This window comes from Natator depressus, chromosome 8 (genome assembly GCF_965152275.1).
Source record: "Natator depressus isolate rNatDep1 chromosome 8, rNatDep2.hap1, whole genome shotgun sequence".
Classification (NCBI taxonomy): Eukaryota; Metazoa; Chordata; order Testudines; family Cheloniidae; genus Natator; species Natator depressus.
The window spans coordinates 30293902-30311846 of NC_134241.1; the positions used below are offsets into that span (position 1 = coordinate 30293902).

The following is a 17945-nucleotide window of genomic DNA, read 5'->3' on the forward strand; positions in this document are numbered from 1 at the left end:
TGAATTTGTATTTCCCATTATTTCAGAAAGAGGGAGGCATTGAAATTAATTCCACTATATGAGGATCACATTGCTCTTGCAGTGAGGAAGAGGTTATTATAGCTCTAGAAACCTATAGAAAGCCAGTTTTTTTTTTCCTACAGTTCCTGGGAAATAACTTTCTCATCACTTTTACATTATTGTGGCCCCTTTGGAAGGTGGTAATGAATGAGGATTCCTAGAAGTCTGAAGATATAACTCAAACAGATGGAGTACGCACTCAGATTGTACCCTGCTCATCATTCCATCCAAAATGCCAGGTCTTTAGGCCCTCCAGTTGCTGTAGGGAAGGTGTTTAAAATCCTTCAGTTTGCACGCTTGGCAAATGGGCGACTATTTACAGAGAAGGAAAAGGTCCCTAGTGATGTGAGGAAGGTGTATGTGGAAGATTTAGTGAGTAGGTTTCCATTCCACTGCAGAAGCATCCTCTAGTGGGAAGGTACCACACTGGTTCTTAATTTTTTAAATTACAAAGCTCAGGCTTTACAGGGGGCATACCCATTTCTAGGTTTTTTTTCTACTATACTTTCAATTCTGCTGCTTCTTCCTGCCCCATTGCTTGTGTTTCTTACTCTATGTGCTTACTACCTCCCAGTAGTGTTTGAATGAGGAGAGAAACTGATGTAGAAGGCAAAATTAATCACCTGATATCTTTCTGCTGGCCTCTTCTCTCATCGTATACACCATGGTAGCCTGAAAAACTGCAGTACAGTTTATAACAAACTGATTGTTTTCCTCTAAAGAGAGAATTAGACATACATGCCTTAATGACAGTTATATCAAAGTAGTTGTCTTATTGCTAATAATCAATTGCTGGAGTATTTTTACAGTTTTGGAAGAACTCTTCCAATGGTTTGAGCTGAATGGTAAAGCTCCAGCAAAAACAGTGAGGCACTTAGCTCATGTCTTGAAAACATTTCTCTATAGTTCTGACCTGTAATATAAACAGACACTGTACTGACTGTTTTTCTGGCTTTAATCTAGAAAGCTCGTGAAGCTAACCAGGCACTCCAAGGTCAGCTGGATCATGCACTGCTTCAGGCTTTGGACCCTACCAGTAAAGGCAATTCTCTGTTTGCAGAGGTATGTTATGCCACAATTGTTGCAGAATGTGTTCATTGGAAAGAGCTATAAATACTTCAATCACTAAAAACTTGTACCTTCAGTTACACACTAAATGCTGATGTATTTGTGTTTCCAGAGGCGTCAAATGTGACACTCTGCAAAGACTAACGTAGATGTTGAGCTGTTTGTGGGGACTGAGTAGTAGACATTTGTTACTAGTCTCTAAAGTGGTGTGGGAGTTAAGTGTGGTAGCAACATTAATAAAACTGAATTGGACCACTTTGGAAAAACTTGAGGGTTGGTGGTGTAATTTTGGCTACTATACTAAGCTAAATGAAAACCATAAGTTGGGAAGGAATATTCAGCTGGATGCTCTTATCTAATGTATTTGGGGAGTTAACTGATGGGGCTGTGTCTGACCTCTTGTAGGAGCCTGCCTGTGTTTGGCTTAGTAGTTGAGACATACAAGTACCGGATAATCCAATCGTATGAAGGGATCATATCTTCTTACTTGGCATTTAAGGGAGTACCATGTTGTAGTTCTGTTCCAACTTCTCTCTGTAAATTAGTGTAACTGTCATGAGACCTTTTTTTAGGTATATAAAAATTTCATGACAACTTGCACTAATGTCAGTAGGCAAATCTATGTGTACAGTACTACTAAGGGATCTTAGGAGTTACTTTACTTGTGTAGCTATAGCACAAGGGGCTAAAATCTCTATTGCAATCCATTGTCCTTGCTCCTGGTAGTAAGGCAATATCTATTCATTCTAGATGCCTTAGAAGTACATGAAGTGTGTTGTTGGAGAAGTCACACTTCCAGAAGTGTCACTGGTGATGACTGTAACCTCATGTTCTTACCTTAACATCTTAAAAATTAGCATCCAATTGACCATCATTATGATTTCCATAGTAATAATGTGTTAACAATGTTCTATAGGTGGAGGACCGTAGGGCAGAAATGGAACGTCAGCTGATCAGTGTGAAAGTAAAATATCAATCACTACAAAAACAGCATGCATTCACTAGAGAACAATTGCAAAGAATGAAGGTATGACCATTATTGTAATACTCCAGGGTTTCCTTGGGGTCTGACAAGACACTGCTTGAGAAAACGGTTTAGGAATTTGATTCTACGGACTATAGGTAAAAAACTTACAAGTAGTCTTCATATAAAAATAACAAACAGAATATGTCTGAGGATTTCGTCCATGTTCAGTTTAGTATCACATGAAGACTTAATTTATTGTTAAGGATATTTTATTGGTAACTTAAGAAATATTATCAGTCATCCCAAGAAATCAAACGTTAGACTAAAGCTACTTCATTGTAGTAGCTGTTTTGTTCTGTTGTCAGTCGTTCAATACAGATTTTGAAAGCATGCAAAATTATTCTATTTTTGTCCTTGTTTCACCCCCAATACTCATTTGTTGTCCTTTTGCATTAATGTTGGAATCTATTTGTACTCTAATAAGCATTTACTTCTGTGCCTTATTACAGATTGGCAATAACGTTGGCTGCCTATGCATTGCAGGTCAGGCCAAGAACTAAGCATTTTTTGCTTTGTTTTTCCTCTGATCCTGCTGCTTTTACTGTCTATTGCTTTCTTGTTCTGATGATCCGTCATCCCTGTTCCAATACTCAACTCAGTCATACAATTCACAAGACTTTTTCTCAAACGTTGAGTACTTTATTAATTTTAACTGACAAGCAAATTAGGATACTATCACATCTAAAGATCAAATATTGTGCACCCTCCTGAGTTAGAGCATAGTTGTCCCATCTTGCAGGAAAAACTCTAGGGGAAAGTTGTCCACAAGAAACTCTGAAGACCGCCTGGAAGCCAGCATTTGTGCATTATCTTAAGGTGAAGGGGCCAATTTTGATTTGGGAAAGAGTGGGACTGGATGCACAGAAAGTACTCAACTACCATGTAGGGGGGATGATGATTATGGGTGGGATAGGGACTTCCAACCTTACACTCCCTCCACAGTATTCTGGATGCAGAAATAAGCTTAAAACAATCCTCTTCCAAAAGATAAAAGACTAGGAAAAGAATTATTGTAGAACTTCTGCATACTTAAGATAAGCATCTGGTGCATATATGCACCCAGTTGAACAGCTGAGATGAAATTTCTTGCTCTGCATTCCCAGCAAATGTTTGAGCAACTAAAATGGCTAGCCAGCCTTCAAAAAGACTTTCTGATACTTCACCATAATAAATATTAGTTTTGATTTTTGACTGATTTTGCATTTTGGACACCTAATGTCTGAATTTTTCATTTCCCACCAAAGATGAGTAAAAAGCAAAAAATGAAATTCTAAATGTAAATATGAAAGGTAAGAATAGTGACTGTCTCGGTTCCCGTGTTTTAAAATGTGGTCATTTTCCCTTGCTTGTTGTGCTACTTACCAATATTTGAAATGACTTTTCTGGCAAGCATTGCTTCTGCCAAGGTGGTTTTCTTTATTTCCTTGTCCCTTAGCCATGTTCGTTCTTCTTCCTTATCAGTTTCCTTTCTACGCCACTCTGCATTGTAATGTTCTCCAGTTCTTGCCTAACACTACTATGTCTAACAGTCCTCAGTTGGATTATCATGGGCTAGCCCTGGAAGAGGAAATCCATATTGTTACTACATGCTTTGGGAGCATCCTTCACTGTGTGGATACCCACTGTTGCCACCCTCTTTCCCTTCCCCACATAAATTCCAAATGTATTAAGGACTAGCCTGTTCCTGTGGGTCCAGTCTCTGAGTGTAGTGGAAAGTTGTTGATTTCCATAACTTTATCACATCTGAAATATTGCTTTCCACAGCTAATTCCTTCCCTTCCTCAGACTGGCAACCAGCATGGGGAGCAGTAGTGGGGGCAATAGAATCTGACAGTGCAGACCGGCTCTACTCTAAAATGAGTGGAGTAAGTGTGAAATGAGCTTTCTGCTTGCTGGGAAGAGTAAGGGTAGCATCTCTCAGGAAAGAGGAGTTGGGAGAGATGGTATTGGGTGGATTAGGAGGAGGGTGAAGGAGTAGGAAGAAGCAGAAACTTACCAGCTACTGTCTGTTAAAAATCTTAAGGATGAATATACTTGACCTCAGGGACTTCAAGGGTTAATGCACTTCATTTATCCATCTGTATTTTACTTCTGGTAATGTACATGCTTTGGATCTAGTCTTCATTCCTATCACTTCTCTACAGTCTTGTTCAATATTAACTGTGTATTAGGTTGTTAAAGCTGTTTTTACTAAACCAGTGAAATGTAATTCATAATGCCTTTGCCATAGCGTTACTTTCAGCCTGTGCTCTTACATAGAGGATATACACTGCATTCTGTGTTGCTTAATTGCATGTTGCTTCTCTTTTTTACTTCGTGTACACACATTAGACATATAAAGTAAACTGGAGTCTTTGGGATGTGGAGGACAGACCTTCTGACTTTATAGGTCATGTCGTGAAGATATTTTTGGATGGTGCAGATGTTAATTTAATAAAATAACACAACAAAAGACTTCAGATGAAAGCTTTGCTTGTTTTTATTTTTTGTGAATGATACTTCGAAAATCACTTCAAAAGCAAGTCAGTTGAATCGATGGTCTTGAATCCACAGTTAAGTGTTCTCTCTGTTTGGCTACAGCTGAAATCAATCTTTTAATTATTCATGTGCCTTATAATAGAAATGGGTTTGGTGGATATTAATATTTGTTTGAACATGTGGCATGTAAATGGAATTTTATTTGACGGTTGACTGCTCTGGCTAAATGACTACAAAAAGGCATCTTCTTGGATCTGCTCCCTGTGTGTACTAGAATGATTCCTTTCTTTAGAATCAAACACTTTTTTTACTGCTTTGTTTTTGTTTAGCCATACGAAACAAGCATCTTGTAGCTTTCTTGTGTATAACCAACACAATTGTACATGAAATTTTAGCTGGGCTTACAGAGGAGTTTGTAACTAGGCTTGGAGAACGTCACTAGGTAATGCCCAATAAGGACAGCTATGACTTGAAAACCAGCCCAGGTTGAGTTGGATAGACCAGCAAGTATTAAAAATCCATCTTTATTGTATAAGAGCATATTTAATATGACAATTGAGATAACTTAATGCCATTTATGTACTTGTAGGAGTCGAAAAGTATTTAAAGTATTGCAGTGAATGTCAGCTGCTGAGTTAGGACTGCAGTCCCCTAAGTTTCCTGGGTAAGGATATGGGTTCCGAAAGGTTTTTCTTTGAGTCTTCACATTGGTATGGTTTTTGCTTGATGTTTAGCTACAAATGGCTACGCTGCTGCAGATGAAAGGTTCTCAGGCAGAACTTGAGCAGCTAGAACGCTTGCAGTCCATGTTAGAACAAAAGAATGGTGAAATAGAAGATCTTCTAATGAAAGTGAGGCAACTGGAGAAATTTAAGGTACGTATTTTACAAACTAAACCTGTAAAGTTGAACTCTTGTAATGTGGAACAAAATAAGTTCTTCAGACTATGAGAGGAGGCTTTTAGCATAAACTCTTTATTTGTAATTCCATATAATCTCAACAGTGCTCACAACTCTTATTTAGGTTGGTAACGGTCTCCGTTTTACAACTATTGTGTGCATCTTTTAAGTCCTAAAGAGTGCCACAACTCTAATTTTTATTCTTGTATTTTAAGGCCAGAGGGACCATTCTATCACTTAGTCTGACCACTTACATGTCACAGACTACCATTAAATTTCACCCGGTTTCATATGTATTGAGCACAATAATATGTATGGCTAAAGGATATCTTCCAGAAAGGCTTCTAGTCTTGACTTGAAGAAATAGAGTATCTGCTACTACTTATTAGCTTTTTCAAATAGCTAATTACTCTCGTTGTTTAAAAATGTCTGTCTTCTAATTTGAATATGTCTGATTTTAGCTTCCAATTATTTGCTTCTTGTTATCCCTTTTTCACTAAATTGGAGCCTTTTTGTACCCTATATCTTTCTCCCCATGAAGGTATTTGTACACTGTAATCAAGTCATTCTCAATCTTTTTTGATAAGCTAAACAGAGCTTTATAAGTCATTGACTGTGAAGCATTTTCTCTGGCCCTCAAGTAACTTTTGTAGCTCTTTTCAGCACCCTCTCTAATTTAAAAAAATAAAAAATTTGGATACCAGAACTGGATGCAATATTCCATTGTCTCAGCAGTGCTGTATACAGAGGTAAAATCTCCTCTTCTCCCCTTCACTTGCCACTTTAAAATAAATGTATTTTGCTTTGTAAAGGCTAGCTGGTCACTGGTATTCAGTGGTGCGTGTGAGAGAGAGAGAGAGAACTTCAAGGGCTAGACCAGGGGTAGGCAACCTATGGCATGCGTGTCAAAGGTGGCACACAAGCTGATTTTCAGTGGCATTCACACTGCCCAGGTCCTGGCCACTGGTCTGGGCAGCTCTGCATTTTAATTTAATTTTAAATAAAGCTTCTTAAACATTTTAAAAACCTTATTTACTTTACATACAACAATAGTTCAGTTATATATTACAGAATTATAAAAAGAGACCTTCTAAAACTTTAAAATGTATTACTGGCACGCAAAACCTTAAATTAGAGTGAATAAATGAAGACTCTGCACACCACTTCTGAAAGGTTGCTGACCCCTGGGCTAGACTAAGGTCAGAGCTGCTGGGATAAATGCACTGGTTTACAGGACAGCTGGAAGCCTAAATACCCAGTCTGGAGGGGCAAGGATGCAGGTCCCTGCTTTGAAAAAGGTGAGGCCTAAGAAGCTTGAGACATTGGTGGATGCCCTCACAGAGTTCAAGAAGGAGATCCAAGGGGCAATTGATACCGTGACTGTCTCAGTTCTGGTATCAACAAGGTGACTTTTTAACTCTGTTTTTTACTAATAATCTACAGAATGTTTGGGTAGCTTATGCTATGCTGGAAAAGGAGGGGTAACTTTTTAATCAAGGCTTTTTGTGTACCTTTGAGACAGGAGGATCTTTTTCAGTTCTGGCTGCTTCTCTAAGACAAAATTTTGGATGAAAACGCTCAAATGAAATGAGGCTCTTGCTACCTCAAGTTTAAATCCCTTTATAAAGACTACCTAGCAAGTAGCTTTTTCTGCAGCAGTTGTATTAAAATTTTGATGGAACAGTGAAAACTGTAAGAATAGAACTAATGCATTTCTGAAAAAGCCACTAGTTGACAATTTTTTAAACTCTTCCCTTGCATCAGAATTTATATGAGAACATGGAAGAATCAAAACCTTCTAGTAGCAGTTCAAGAGGTGGAGAATTTGGAGATGGCTATTATACAGATCTGCTTCAAATGAAACTTGAGAACTCCAAGTAAGAGTGTGGGGGTTTAGAGCCTAGAAATAGAATTTAGGTATTGTTTTAATGTTTAAAAAAATACTTGTAATCTACATCAACTTAGAGCTGTCTTGCGCTCTGCCATTTCTTGGTTTGTCCACATATATTCTGTTCTCGGTGCACATGGACCCCAGGTGCTCAAGACTGGAATCTTTAGGTCATCAGTATCCTGCGTGTACCAGTAGCACAAAAGAGAGAGTGGCCCTAGCTGCCCCTCGGTTATTTCTCACCACCTGTGACTGAGATGGAGCTCCTTGGTGCCCGTGATTTTTACACATGCTTTTTTAAAATTACAGTTAGCTGTGTGCATATTAGTTTTGAATACAGTCAGTTAGGGTACCAGCCTGTTTGGTAAATTCTGATAATTTTATTATTTGGAAGTTTTAACTTGCTTATTTTGTTTTGATTTGTTAATTCTCCTCCCCAGTACCAGGACTTGGGAATGATCTATCTTAAGTCTTCTGGCTTTAAGTATTGCCCCTTTTGCCAGGCAGCAGTTCCAAAAAATGATGGATACATGAGATGTCTGTTCTGTCTGGGGCATCCCATATCCCACACAAATGTGCTCTGGTGCAGTCTTGAGATTTGGAGTTTGCTGCTGCTAGTACAGAGGCCAGGGCATTGGATCACCTCAGCATAGTGCTTCAACATTGGAACTAGCCTCATTGGTCCTTCCCCACTCTGAACTCTAGGGTACAGATCTGGGGACCTGCATGAAAGACCCCCTAAGCTTATTCTTACCAGCTTAGGTTAAAACTTCCCCAAGGTACAAACTTTTTACCTTTTGTCCTTGAACCTTTATGCTGCCACCACCAAAGTGCCTAACAAAAATAACAGGGGAAGTGCCCACTTGGAAACGTCTCCCTCCTCCCCCAAAATATCCCCCCAAGCACTACACCCCCTTTCCTGGGGAAGGCTTGATTAAAAATCCTCACCAATTTGCACAGGTGACCCGAACCCTTGGATCTTAAGAACAATGAAAAAGCAATCAGGTTCTTAGAAGAAGAATTTTAATGAAAGAAAAAGTAAAAGAATCACCTCTGTAAAATCAGGATGGTAAATACCTTACAGGGTAATCAGACTCAAAACATAGGGAATCCCTCTAGGCAAAACCTTAAGTTACAAAAAGACACAAAAACGGGAATATACATTCCATTCAGCACAACTTATTTTATCAGCCATTTAAACAAAACAGAATCTAACGCAAATCTAACTAGATGGCTTACTAACTCTTTACAGGAGTTCTGACCTGCATTCCTGCTCTGGTCCCGGCAAAAACATCACACGGACAGAGAGGTCCCTTTGTTTCTCCCCTGCCCTCCTCCCTCCAGCTTTGAAAGTATCTTGTCTCACTGGTCATTTTGGTCAGGTGCCAGCGAGGTTATCTTAGTATCTTAACCCTTTACAGGTGAAAGGGTTTTTCCTCTGGCCAGGAGGGATTTAAAGGTGTTTACCCTTCCCTTTATATTTATGACAACTACTCTGGGGTTTCTTAGTTTTTATTGTCTTGGATTTTAGTTCTAGAGGTCCTTGGATTTACTTTCATCCTTAGCTGTATATAAATTAATGCCATTGCCACCCCCAGTCTAAGGTTACATGTTACTCTTATTTCAAATTGAAGAGAAAATTGTGTATCTAAAATATTATTGGGAACTTCCTTCTGGTTTGAAGCCCAGGTTTCATCATACAGAATAACAGTAGTGTGCTCTTCTACTAAAATGACCCAATTTGGTACTGTATGCAGAGGAGCAAAGCCTCGGCTTCAGTGGAGCTATGACAATTTAGATCAGCAAGAGATCTGTCCCTCAGTCTTAAGTATTTAGCTCAAATGGACTACTCCCCCTCCAAACATTGAAAGTACAGGCTGTGAAGTTGCAAACAAAACTAAATCTTATTTGTCCATGCACAGGTTGTGATTTGGGAGGGAGGGTTCTCTGATTAAATTTGTATTGTATAATTTTCACTACGGTGTTAGATAACTGTTGAAGTAGCTTGTGTTCTCCATTAATTAAACTATTATTCCTATTCTAGAAATGAAGAGACTTCAAAATTCAACTTTAGGTTGGGATTTTTCAAAGCTCCCTAGAGGAGCTTCCAATTGCAGTTAATTGTTCTAAGAGGATCTGAGTAACCAAATACTTTAGCTTTGAAAGCTCACTGTAAATTGTTACCTAATTTGACTCTTGTGAATTTCAAACTGGTCAATTCCTTTTCCTTCCCAGTAAGGAGACCGAAACTTTGAGAAACGAACTATCCTTACAGAGGATGAAAGCTTTGTATGAGAGCCAGAGGGTTCTGGAGGTAGAAAGGAAGCTTTTTGCCAATGAGAGGCACCTGCAGGTTTGCCAAAGTGAGAACATGAACTTGCGAGTTATGCTGGACGAGCTGAAAATGAAGTATGAACCTGAAGGTAATTTTTTCTGATCACTAATACAGTTGAACAAAATAAATACTTGAGCCTCTTTTGCTATAACTAGGTTTTTGTTGAGGCATTAGTTTTCAACCAACTAAAAAGACGTCTTCAACCTGACCATAAACACTCTACTTAAACAAGTGACTGTAAACCATCCTGCTGTCTTGTAAGTTGCTGAACAGCAGTGATTTTTAAAACATTGCTTTATTGAAATGAATATACTGAACTAGTATACTGACTTTTAATTTCACAAGTCTGAAATCTGTGTGCGTGTATATATAGTTATACATGTGCTATAGAATTCTGAAACTAAAACATGGAAATTCACAGCAAATAGTGAATGGAACTTTTGAAGCAGGATGGAAACTCTGGATGCTAACGTTTTTTACTGGTCAAAGACACTTGGCCTGCACATTACTTTGTGGAGATCTCTGAAGAAGCTCAGAGTTGTTTTTGAAAGTGAGGGTTGACCATGTAACTTTCTCCTTCGTTAGAGAGAATCTGCCACAGCCATGGGTACAAAGCAGTGACTTAGCACTCTAACCTTGCCTATTATTATCCTAGCTTGTAGAGGCAAATTTTGTGTTGGAGTCCACCCCTTCCTACCCTTTAGAGCCCAAGCTCCAGCCTGAGCCACAGTTTCAAAGGGCTGTCTATGCAGCTATTTTTAGAGCGCTAGCCTGAGTCAGAGTCTGTTGACCCAGAATGGGAGGCTCACTGCCATGGACTGTATAGATATCCACTGAGTACGAAATCTTTTGTGGTGCTGTTTACTGAATGGGTTTACCTGTTGAACTCCTTCCTTTCTATATGTCCCTCCTCTTCTACTGAATATGGCATAGTTGGCAAACAAAACATTTCTCCTCCACTAGAAAATGGTGGTCAGGCTGAATCTCTCTTGAATTCACAAAATCTTGCCAGAAAAGAGCACATGCTGGTTCAGTCTGACAAGGCTGCCATGTCAATGCTTGTTCATACTCTAAGCCTTGACTTTTTTCCCATCATAGCTCAAACTGGGGAGAAGTCAGAATGTCACAGTAGTTCCTTTATTATGAGTGAATTCTTCCAGAGTCTGCCTCCCTGAGAAACCTGTTGGGTGCTACTGTGTGGCCACTACAAAGCTTGTGGATGCAGCTAATTGTTTAGCTGACATTTAATCCTACAGTGGAGATTTGAAGGAGTCCCGGTGTCCACAAAGAGGTCAGCTATCTCAGGTACTGGCAGAAAGAGAAGTGCAAGCTCAGATCTCTGCCAGTCCGAGACACTATCTCTAAAAAGGAAGCATTGGTAACATTTTTTAGTTTCTGTTGCCTGCAAGAATGTTTTATAGCCAAAATGGCTTTTTAGATGGAACTGTTGTCTTGTTTCAGCAGCGGAGCAAAGCCTAGTTTGGTGTCAATGAAAACTGTTGTGATTATTTCTAAATTTTCCATTAGCTTCAAGCTGCCGGGTATGCTGATCACTGTATAATCCTCATTTTTTTTTCTTTTAGTTGTCTTGGGACAATTGCAATCTTCCTTTGAATTTCTTGGAGCAGATGAGATGTGTACACTGAAAGATTAGATTAGAGGGCAGAGTGGGAGTGCTGCACCATTGTGACCATGTGGGGAGGATCAAAAATTGTTTTGAAAAGAACAGAACAATTTTTCTGCTGAAGCATTTCAACGATGTGAATCCTGAGATTGCATCTCCAGAAAGTTTACTAGAATCTGAGTTGTGATAAAAAATATTTGAAGCATTTTTCATACCAGCTGTAACCAAGTGCCTTGTAAAATTACAGCTCACTGACTGAAAACAGATATAATGCAAGTTCTTTCCTTATATGGCTAATAAATTAAAGCTTTCAATCAGTCTTTCAGGCAGTGAGAAACTGAGGAATATGCAAGAAAGATGCTTTCAGGTGACACAGTAGTTGAGAAAATGTGGAAAACACAACAAGTCTGGGAACTACTGAGAATCTTCATACCAATAGTGGTAAAAGGATGCAAGGAGGCATAAGAACAAATTGCTAGATGAGTTAAGCAGGTGGCAGCGAATCCTTGACTGTCTTAAAAATTCCCTGGCTTCCAGGTCCCTTCAAAGTAGAAAAGTTTTTAAGATAGAGTGATGTGGTCACGCTTCTTCATAACGATTGGAAGAAAAAATAAAAATCAGCATTTTTGAAAGTTAGGTGTTGGAAAGCCCTAGGGTAGGGGAGGTCATACTTGCCCACCTGGAGATGAAACTATGGCCCACATGAAGAATACTGCCAAAAATAATAGGCAGATATGTAGTGAAACAAATGTGGAAGAAGTCCATGGTCGTGAAGAAAGGAAACTAAAGTTAGGAAATGGAGTACTGTGTGAGGTAGCTCCTTCTGCCTAAAAGAAGCACTTGCCTTTCATTTGAGCAATATGTCATCAGTAAGTTTTAGCTACTAGGATAGCAGCCCAAAATGTCAGAAGAATCAGAACACACAAAAGGAGGTGTGTGCAGTTAGGTATATCTGCTTAAAAGGGGTTGGTGAAAATTTTAAAATAGAGGTGAGAGAAGGAAAGCAGAGGTACCAGTTAAGTTTTTGAATTTAAGTCTTTTGGGACACTTAGATGTATGTTACTAAAAAGTCACTGTCTGATAGTTCCATCAGCATGGAGGCAGTTAAACATCTTGGGATGGTCTGTATTAAACAAATTGTCACCTAAATAGGTTCAATGCTATCTTGCTGGTTTCAGTAATTGTATGAACACGTAAGTTTATTTCAATTACCAACATGTATGTTTGTATACAAACATAACTATCATTCTTCTCTAGAATTAATTAAAATCCCTAAAAGCATAAGAAGGAGGGAGAAGATTCCAGTGGACATGACTGCTGAACCTGTAGATAGCAAAAATGCTACAGTAGAGGAAACTCCTCACTTTTCATCTCAAAATAAGGAAGAAAGAAAGATATGTTCCAAGAACTTGGAGCCAAGTGATGCCCCTCAAAGAAAATATGTACTTGTGCCAGCGCCAACGAACTTCACGCCTCTTCCAGCAACACAGCTAAAGGCTGAACCTGAGAAGGACAGGAAAAGAGTTAAAATCAAAGAAGATAACACCAAAGGTTCAAGTGAAAGAAATGGAAATAACTCTCTAACTCCAGTTGCCTCCAGGTCAGTGTCATCTTGTGTGTATGCTTATGGCAATCAGCGCAGACCTGCATCTGTTTTTTTTCGCTGCATGAACTATGCTATCCACTTCTTTATCTATTTTCTCAGTGTTGCATGCAGTGTAATTCCTCAGTTCCGGCTGCCTACACTCAACTTTTCAAAATCCTTTAAAAAGGCTAAAATGATTGCTAATGAAAATGACTCTTAGAATCATGAACCTGGATCTTGGGAAAAACTGATATTTAAGGTTTACTGTTCAAAATATCAGTGTTTTGATTTGTATATCTTTAACTTAATCATGATAAATCAAACTTCATTTGCAGAGGCTTCAATAGGAGGCTTCTTTTCATGGTCTGTTTGAGGCTGCCATACAAAACTAACCATGGCAGGGCTTTAGGGATTGCATTCCAGGAGTCGTTTGAAAACTCAAGACTTAAAATAATACATAACCTAAAATTTGCACTTCACAAAAAAATGATTACCAGTAGCTTTCAAATGACTTTTTATTATTCAAGATCATGTTTTAATGGATTATGTAATAACTTTTTGTTTTGAAAACTAATATTTGTCAAAATTACTAAAACTTTCACCGTTTTATTCAAAATTTAAGTAATGATTGATAGAGACCTAGCACTGTGTACAGAGGTCCAACGATTTTGTCTTTGTAAAAGGAATGCTACTTTCTGTTTTCTGTTCAAGTTAATATTCTCATGTGGGAGCATGTGTGGGTACACAGAAATCATGTGAAGGCTAATATTATTCCTTTGAGCTCTAATGATAGGTCAAAAAGTTTATGTAAGTAAAACTAGAGAGAGCCAGCATTTTCTGATATTTCAGGTCAGGCTCTGCACACAATAGAGTGTAGCCATGTTGAGAAGATTGCTGAGTGAAACCATTCTGGAAGGAGGGTGGAATAGAATGTTGAGTGGGGGAAAAAAAGAACACTTTTTAAAGGAAATTTAGCATTTTCCATGAGGTGTCCAGCTGCCTGACTGCTTTTCTCTTTACCATGTTCTTGCCTCAGTCTTTCAACTTAGTATTGCATATAGCTCCCCGTGGGGCAAGATAGTTTGCCAGAAAATAATTGCTGCAGGAATGTGAGCCACTCCCTTTAATGCTGACTCTGTCTCCTTTATAGTCCCCCTCAGAAACTTCCCTTTTTTCCCCTCCTCTCTTGTTTCTGAAATTTTTTTTTTCTTAGGTTTCTATTTAGCGTTGTTATGGTACATAACATGGTCATGGTATAGCATAATGCTTTATATTGGAACCATATATATTACAATCAAACATAATACAAACTGTTTCCAAAGCATATGGAAATTAGATACAGAACTATGCTGAATGAATGTTATGGTTGTGAGGTCAAAGTTGGAAATGCTAGAAGTAAAGATTCCTGTGCAACCTCTTTATTGCTTCCTTGTATGGATATAATTAGAGGCAATTAAAATGGCGCGATCACAATATTTTTTTGCAAAACTCAAGTCTCATTCACTGCACTTCATAACTACCCTGTTTTATATTTACACTATTTAGAGAAGCTTTAAAATATAAGTTCAGAGAAGATCTGATGAATAATAGGAGGATATACTGAGAAAGCACAATGGGTTGTAAGATTGCATCATCACTGTGTTGGAAGAACTTGCTGGTTCCATTTTAATTAGTAGGTTACATGGACTGGGGGTAGTAAGGCTTTGCATGATGAAGAGGCTGTGGCTTGGGAAGTGGGATTACTGGAGGCATTACATATATGCAGAAGCATGGAAAAGGGCTTGGGTGAGAAGAAAATCAAGGCAGCCTCAAGTCTGTCATGAGAAGAACAGAGGGGAATATGGCAAGACAAAATCAGATATTGGTCAGGGAAGAGAAGAGGGACTTAAATGCTAGAAGATGATGCTTAGTATTGGCATTAGTTACTAGAGTACCTTTTTAATGGGTGACAGTGGGCTTACTAACAAACTAAATTGTGACGTGACTGTTTCAACGCATGTGGAAAAGGTCGCAAAGGTTCAGTTAAGTGCACGTACAACTTGTAAGAAATATAAGGAACGCAAACGTAATTATTGGATTCTCCTTCTGGCGTGTGTGGTATAATTCAGATATTGAATGTTTTGGTTTGGGGGGCACAATTTGTGAGCTTCCAATGTAGTTAGAGTAGAATCTCTCCCCTCCCAAACAGTCTTATGAGCTTATTGTCCAACTGATTTTAAGTAAATTAGTCACAAATACTGACTCCCACATCCCTTATCTAGGAGAAAGGTGAAGAGGAATGAGCAGGAATGTCAAAAATTGGGAAGGCCTGAGAGGGCCAAATTGGTTATAATGGCTTTTGGAGTTTCGGGCCTCCGTTGGGGCCATCTTGCCTTATCTAGAAGGGAAGGAAGCACTTAAAGCTGGATATGAAAGAGGTGCCCAGGTCTGACTGACTGACTGAAGCAACATCAGCAGGCTTTGGAGAAAGTAACATTAATAGTTCATGGGTTAATGGAAGGCAGTTAAAATGTGTAGCATTTCTGAGAGTGAAAAGGTGGATTAGAGAAGTCAGCTGTGGGTTTGAAGGGAGGAGGAAGCCAAGGAGGAAAGTGTGTCTGACAAATGGAGGGTTTGGGGAGTAAAGGAGGGTGGTGGGTGAATGAAGACTAAATAAAATCAAGCAACATTTTTAATTTATGGGAATAATTTTTATTTCTCCTGCACCACTTTATGTTGGCCTAGATAGCACATAGATATGTAGAAAAGAAAAATTAAAACTCTAAGGCTTTTGGTCTCTATAGAAATGTTGGTTTGTTCTCCTTGGTTTTCTTTTCCCAGGAAGAGGAAAGTGTTCTGACTCAACTATTCTAATTTCATTTAACTCTTCCTTTTGGATTATCCTGATTGTGCCCCCTGCACCCCAAGTGCAGACTTATTAGAGAACAGCAAGGCTTTCATTACTGTTTGGCAAAGTTCTGTAAGCCTGTTTAGATCATGATCCCCAGAGGGAAGAGCAACTGCTTTACTCAGTGTCCATTCTTTGAAATTTGTGATGTTCCATCTTGAAGTTTAAATTGACTTTTTCCTGAAATATCTTTCTGTGTAGGAACCAGATTGCATGCTATTTGGCAATACACAGTCCTTCATTCTCTGATTAGTTATCACTCCTCAGCTCTCTTCCATAAACTTGTTGTTTGTTTCACGATATACTATAATGGGGATTGGCAGAAGAAACAATGTGAAGGAGAAAGGAAGTTTACTTAGCAATAACCAGAGTCGAGTTCACTTAATATACCCAATGGATACTTGCTGTACCATCCTCCTTTTACTTCATTAGGGTTGAGAAGCACAGATGATGGTTAGGTAGAGAGGGTTTGTATATCTGACTTGACAGTTGCCTTTCTGTCAGTTGGCTTAATATATTTTGGTTTAGGTGAAAAGCTTAATTACCTGATAAGGTAGGTAGGGGTGTGTGGGAGGGTGTGTGTATGTGTAAGTAATACCTCAGTCAGACAAGATGCAAGATGATGTTTGCTTCAAGGTAGAAATAGTCTGAACAGAACTCTTGATTTGGGTAATTGGTACAGTAACATGTTGCAGCTTGAAACTTGCAGACATACATGGTGATTTATTATTAGGGCCCTACCAAATTCACAGCCATGAAAAAGTGTCAAGGACTGTGAAATCTGGTCTTCCCCTACCATAAAGTCTGGGCTTTTTTGTGTGCTTTTACTCTGTGCAGATTTCACAGGGGAGACGAGTGTTTCTCAAATTGGGGGTCCTGACCCATAAGGGAGTTGCATGAGGGTCACAAGGTTATTTTAGGGGGGTCGCAGTGTTGCCACCCTTACTTCTGTGCTACATTCAGATCTGGGCAACTGGAGAGCATCAGCTGTTAGCCAGGCACCCAGCTCTGAAGTACCATACCATCCTTACTTCTGCGCTGCTGCCTTCAGAGCTGGGCAACCAGAGGGTGGTGGCTGCTGACTGAGGGCCCAGCTCTGCAGGCAGCAGTGCAGAAGTAAGGGTAGCGATGCCATACCATGCCATGCTTGCTTCTTCGCCGCTACTGGTGGCGGCTCTGCCTTCGGAGCTGGGCTCCTGGCCAGCAGCTGCTGCTCTCCAGCTGCCCGGCTCTGAAGCCAGCGCCACCAGCCGCAGCAGCACAGAAGTAAGAGTAGCAGTACTACAACCTCCCCTACAATAACCTTGTGACACCCTTCCCCCCCCCCCCCCATTCTTTATGGCTCAGACTCCTAAAATTACAACACCGTGAAATTTCAGATTTAAATAGCTGAAATCACAAAATTTACAATTTTTAAAATCCTATCACTGTGAAATTGATAGGGCCCTATTTATTATTTGTGAACGCAGTTATCCAATACTGGGCCTATCTTGTAAAAGTTTCTGGTAATGTTTCACCAGAATTTGTAATGTAAGCATACTGGATTTTAATTGGCTTTCTGTGTGTTTTAGCCTTCAACCAATTTTTTGTCAGAAAACTCAGCCATTTTATGTGTGCGCGTGCGCGTGTGTGTGCATGTGTGTGCGCACATGTGTGTGTGTGTAAGAAAGCTTGGATTATGTGTGGAGTCAAACAAAAGCTCAGGCATAGGTTAACTGTTTATTTTTAATCAATTACTGTTCATCTGTTTGTTTACACTGTAGAAACCACTGGCTAAATATCATTATCGAGAGATAATGAGCAGAGTAGCACACTTTCAAATCTCTTTCAGAGGGGCTCTTTTCTTGTACACTTTAAACTGCCTAAGGGACTTACAGGTAGTGGTCCAGAGGGCATCAAGGGAAGGATGGGTGGGGGAGCCATCAGGCAGAGGGAGCACTAGCAAGAAGATACTTGGCAAGCAAAGCTCCAAGTGCTACAGGAACATAATTGCTTTTTTAGATGCTCATCAATCTCGCTGGACAACAGACTCCTTACCAACCATGAAGTTTGCAAGATGGTTCTTAGAGTATATGTTGCTATGAGTGCATCCAC

The 17945-nt window shown here is 39.4% G+C and overlaps 1 protein-coding gene across 5 annotated transcripts in view; it reads left to right on the plus strand.

Moving 5' to 3' along the window:
* Positions 1 to 17945, plus strand: part of SPDL1 (spindle apparatus coiled-coil protein 1) — a 49206-nt gene that overhangs the window by 19533 nt on the left and 11728 nt on the right. For 4 of the 5 annotated variants that reach the window (XM_074960683.1, XM_074960686.1, XM_074960685.1 and 1 more), the window contains exons 6-11: positions 1024 to 1122; positions 2045 to 2155; positions 5368 to 5508; positions 7297 to 7409; positions 9656 to 9843; positions 12637 to 13199. In XM_074960683.1, the coding sequence (XP_074816784.1) occupies positions 1024 to 1122; positions 2045 to 2155; positions 5368 to 5508; positions 7297 to 7409; positions 9656 to 9843; positions 12637 to 13184 (1200 nt within the window). In that variant the 3' untranslated portion in view covers positions 13185 to 13199. Of the gene's footprint in view, positions 1 to 1023; positions 1123 to 2044; positions 2156 to 5367; positions 5509 to 7296; positions 7410 to 9655; positions 9844 to 12636; positions 13200 to 17945 lie in introns of those variants that run through there. The other variant, XM_074960681.1, reaches the window with a different exon arrangement.